At 47.8% G+C, this 5,249-nt stretch overlaps 1 protein-coding gene across 1 annotated transcript; it reads left to right on the top strand.

Moving 5' to 3' along the window:
* Positions 1-2,000: 2,000 nt before the first annotated feature.
* Positions 2,001-5,249, top strand: LOC128779141 (olfactory receptor 8B8). The gene is made up of 2 exons (XM_053929184.2): positions 2,001-2,237; positions 2,703-5,249. The coding sequence occupies exon 2, from the start codon at positions 2,713-2,715 to the stop codon at positions 3,667-3,669; it is 957 nt and encodes a 318-aa protein (XP_053785159.1). The 5' UTR covers positions 2,001-2,237; positions 2,703-2,712; the 3' UTR covers positions 3,670-5,249.

Below are 5,249 nucleotides of genomic sequence, written 5' to 3' on the forward strand. Positions count from 1 at the left end.
CAGAGTGGAGGACAGGGGGCACCCAGGGCTGAGACAAGGCCCGCCCGCTGTGATTTGTATTGTGCTACCAAATTTCGGGAAGCCTATCGATCCATTTACCTGCTACTTGTGTTGAAAGTGCAGCCCTTGGCCCTTCTCTCATTGCTCTCCGTCCAGTGGATTTGTCTGAATTACAAGGGAAAACATCGTGCCTAGAGGGACTGGGGCCTCAAGTCACTGACACCTGGTCACCATTAGACCAGCTGGTCTTCCTCATGAGGCCCGGGCCAGCCATGCCCTGTTGGAAATGCTCCTCGGAGTCACACTGTGTACAGTTTTCCCATGCGACATCCAAGTTGTTCCCCAGTATGACCTTGGGATGCTGTTCCAGGCCTGCTGTTCAATTCTGTCTTTTACTGTACCCCATTTCAGCCCAACTGAAAGCCAGGTGGGCTTCTATGGGTGGTTTGGGAAACCTCTTCACCTGGGCAGGTTGGCCCACGTTTCATTCTGGTCTCTACCACCAACCAGCTGTGTGCTCAGTCCAGATTTCCTGTCTGCAGGGTACAGGCATAGGCTCAGATGGGTGAACCCCAAACCTGATGAAAGATCCAGATCACTGGGTTGAACAGATGAGAAGACAGATGATAAAGTCTCACCCCTGGTGATTCTGATGTATTGTGACTGATAGGCGCAGCAAGAATATGTCCTTTAGTAATATATACACACTTGCCTATTCCATTGCACAGTCACACTTGCAAACCACGCTACATGGTTATTTAATACGACCTCAAATCTAGGCCCCAGAAGTGTGAACTGCCTGTCACTGAGCTCAGGCACGGCTCTGAAAGACGGGGCCACAGTGGGATAAGTTTTGTCATGGGAGAAGGTAGCTAGTAAAAGATCATAAGAAGCCAAACACGGAGGCCAAGCTTGGTGGGTCCAGTGGGGTGAAGGGCCATTGGGGCCACGGTGAGGGCACTGGAGCCAGAGGACAGCTGGGTAGGCAGAGGATTGGAGCCATCAAGGAGAAGTCCAACGATATAGCAGTTTTAGGGAAAAAAAGTTCTTAATTAATAGGGATTGTTTTTACTGTCAAGCTCAAATTCCAAGAGACAACTGAGAAGGTTTGCTTCTCCCTGGTTGAGACATTGTGCTGGACATGTAAGTGGTGTGTAGCATGCCCTCCTCTGAACTCACATACCATTCAGTTTTACATTTTCTAGCTCTTACCCTTTTATTTATATTCAGGTTCATATTCAGGTACATGAGTTCTATCATCTTTTCCAAGAGAATGTCAGAGCCTTGAAGGCAAAACTTTATACATTTGCTTATTACTCACGGGGAGGTAATAAATGCAATTGTTGAGGACACCAGATTTGCAGTCAGAGTCACTCAATTTCCTACATCCTTTGTAACTTTGACATCTGTTAAATTACATCTCTGCAATGGGAGTGGTACCTGACCTGTGGGCTGTGGCTCAGTTGCTTGACTTCCTTCCACAGTGTGAAAGGTGCCGGTTCGATGCCAACCAATATTTCTCTCACACATCAATGTTTCTCTCCATCTCTTTCTCCCTACCTTCCTCTCTCTCTAAAAATAAAATCTTTAAACAAGTAACATAAAATGGGACAGATAATACCCTGTTCCCAGGACTCAGAGGAGAATTGCAACAATGTTTTGTCTGTAAGAGGGTATATAGCCCTGGGCATGCTGGGGTCAGGAACAGGCGAGAGGTCAGGAAGTGTGTCGGGCATTCATCATGAGTACGAAACAAACGAGAAATTATTATGTTTGCACAAATTTTCATTTTCCTGAGCAATGTTCACTGAACAAGTAATGTTTTCAAACCCCATTCCAATATTATCAAGGGTATAAGAAAAACTTGCTCCTTCTTAAAGTTAATTTCCAGAGCTGTATTCCCAGGGGAACCTCTGGCTTTCTACCTGTAATCAGGTCCCCAGGTCTCTGAACCCAGAATAAAACTGCTCAGCCTCCTGGCACTGGCTGGCACCCATCACAGGCAAGAGCACTGTCTCCCTCCTGCCAGCTGGGAACAGAGCCTCAGGCCAGAGCCTCCAACAGCTCTCAGGTTCTTCAGCTCAGGGAGAATTTGAAGGCCACCAGAGCCCTGGTCCTGCAGACAGGACAGACACCAGATGCATCTGCTTTCAGTTCCTTCATCCGTGCCAGCACCACAAACAGCTCTCTGAACAGCTGGGAAGAGTCAGACCCAAAGCCCATCAGGCGGAAGGAGGGTAAGTGACTGAGTTCAGAATGAGCTTTCTCTGTCGTCAGGTAGGAGAAGCTTTGAGAAAGGTCACCTTACCTTTCCTCTCTGTCTCTCTGGACCATGAAGTGACACCCCAGGCACAGCTGGGCTGCCTCCAGGCTGTGAGGGGGCTTTCTCCAGAGACCGCTCCCAGCCTGGGGGACCTTGAGCAGAAACCAGAGTCGGAAGGACACAGTAAATGGACCAGAGTGAAGATCTGGGAGACTCCTCAGCTCCTCCTCGGGCAGCACCTGCTCTCATTGCGCAGCCTGAGAGGCTGCTCCAGGGTGTGGTGAGAGCAGGACCAGGGCATCCAGTGAGCCTCTCTGCTGAGGTTCAGCGCCTGCCTGTGTGGGTCTAATTCTCAAGAACAGGGAGGTGACAGAGGGCAGCTGCCCTCCCCCTCTTTCTCTCTCTCTCTCTCACTGACCCTTTTCCTTTGTTCCCACAGAACACCCTAAATGAGGATGGTAGCTGAGAACTCCTCTGTGACAGAGTTTATCCTCGCAGGCTTAACCAACCAGCCAGGACTCCAGCTCCCCCTCTTCTTCCTGTTTCTAGGCTTCTACGTGGTCACCGTGGCAGGGAACCTGGGCTTGATAACACTGATTGGGCTGAACTCTCAGCTGCACACCCCCATGTACTTCTTCCTCTTCAACTTGTCCCTCATAGATTTCTGCTATTCCACTGTTATCACCCCCAAAATGCTGATGGGTTTTCTCTCTGAGAAGAACATCATCTCCTACACAGGGTGTATGACTCAGCTCTTCTTCTTCCTTTTTTTGGTTGTCTCTGAGTCTTTTATCCTGTCAGCGATGGCATATGACCGCTATGTCGCCATCTGTCACCCACTGGTGTACACGGCCACCATGTCTCCCCTGGTATGCTTGCGTCTCTTGCTGGCTGTCTATGGGATGGGGTTCGTGGGGGCCGTGGCCCACACGGTGTGCATGGTGAGGCTGACCTTCTGTGCTGCCCGCCTTATTGACCACTACATGTGTGACATCCTGCCCCTTCTGGAGCTCTCTTGCACCAGCACCCGTGTCAATGTGCTGGTAGTTTACATGGTTGTGGGCATCGATATTGGTGTGCCCGCTGTTACCATCTTCATTTCTTATGCGCTCATCCTCTCCAGCATTCTCCACATTCGTTCCATTGAGGGCAGGTTCAAAGCCTTCAGCACCTGTGGCTCCCACATAATTGCAGTTTCTCTCTTCTTTGGGTCAGGGGCATTCATGTACCTCAAGCCTTCTTCCCTTTTACCGATGAGCCAGGGGAAAGTGTCCTCCTTGTTCTACACCACTGTGGTGCCCATGCTGAACCCCATAATCTACAGCCTGAGGAACAAGGATGTCAAAGCTGCTCTGAAGAAAACCTTGAGCAGAACGTTGTTCTCCCAGGAAAGGGGCAACACTTAGAGGGGGGACATTCTTCCTCCCATAGGAGATGCGCTTCCAGTGTTTGCATGGAGGGAATGTTAACTCTTTCTCAAACTAGTTTATCCCACCCATTTTAAGCACCTTTTATTTTTTATTTTTTAAAAGATTTCATTTATTTTTAGAGAGTGTGGAAGGGAGGGAGAAAGAGAGGGAGAGAAACATTGTAGTGCAAGAGAAACATCCACTGGTTCCCTCTCGTTTGCATCTTGACCAGGGACAGAACCTGCAATCCAGGCGTGTGTCCTAACCAGGAATCAAACCTGCAGCCTTTGGGTTTGGTGGGCAACGCCCAACACACTGAGCCACACCAGTCAGGGGTGTGTGTTTCAATTACTTTGTGTCAGTGAGTCATCTGTTTTCTGCTGGGGCCCTGACTGATACGTTTTCCAGTGAGGGGTGGAAGACTTCTGTGCCTCAGGTGTGTAAATGCACAGCGTCACGGTACTGGGTCAAGGCAGGTAGAGTTGCCTTTTGCTTTAAAAGAAAACTGTGAGTGTGAATATTTTTGTGAAGCAACAATATGTGAGATGCTGTGAAAAGACTTCTGAGTTAACAAGATTGTCTTTGGGAAAATCGTGTTCTATTTTGAAAAATGAAGTTTGGACGGACACATAGTTTTGCCTTTTAGATGGTACAGATCAATAAAAGTTAATTCAAAAGAACGAGAGTGAAATGAGAGAACTGTGCTTTAGACGGCACAAGATAGATGGACAGCACTGAGCTGGCATGGCTGTGGAAGGGGGAGGAACAGGGCAGCAGAAATGCCCAGAGAGAGCAGAGACGAGGGAACTGGAGGGTGGGATCAACTCTGAGCTCTTAGTTTTTACTCTGCAGCTCTGTGCCCTTAGCCAATTGCTCGATGACTCTCAGCATTGAGGCTTTTATCTTTAACACTTTGTTGAAGAATTATTAAAACAATTAAATGCTAAGCACTTAGTAAGTTTTCTTTTCATGTCTGCTAGATCTTCTGCCACCGAGCATATCCTATGAATGAATTTATCCTATGAACCTGGGATAATGGTTTCAGTTCTCTGTGCTCCGCCTGCTCCTATGAAAAATGATTATGGTCAATCAGATTGTCTCTGCATTCCATCCAATACCTATATATGTATATGACTGGGTAGTACATGGTCATTGAAACTGTTACCCATGAGCCCTGGCCCGTGTGGCTCAGTTGGTTGGAGTATCATCATATAAACAAAAGTTCGCTGGTTCGATTCCTCATCGGGGCACATACCTCGGTTGCAAGCTTGATCTGTGGTCCAGGCACATATAGGAACAACCAATCTATGTTTGTCTCTCACATCAATGTTTCCCTCTGTTCCTCCTTCTCACTCTGAAAGCAATGCATAAATGTCCTCAGGTGAGGATTTTTAAAAAATCATTCCCATAAAATAATCAGTGAAAGAAAAATCTGCCTCTACTTCAGTTTTCTGGGTCCTCCTATACCTGCCACTGGGTCCATCACGGTTCCTTGTAACTTGTGCATTTTTAGACAGTCATTGCATGTGTGGTGCCTGTACATACATACATATGATATTGTCCTTGTTTTCAAAGTG

This window comes from Desmodus rotundus, chromosome 7 (genome assembly GCF_022682495.2).
Source record: "Desmodus rotundus isolate HL8 chromosome 7, HLdesRot8A.1, whole genome shotgun sequence".
In the NCBI taxonomy this organism is placed as follows: Eukaryota; Metazoa; Chordata; class Mammalia; order Chiroptera; family Phyllostomidae; genus Desmodus; species Desmodus rotundus.

What these genes read in the sequence shown, in the direction of transcription:
- LOC128779141 (XM_053929184.2), top strand. Translation starts at nt 2,713, where the DNA reads ATGAGGATGGTAGCTGAGAACTCCTCTGTGACAGAGTTTATCCTCGCA.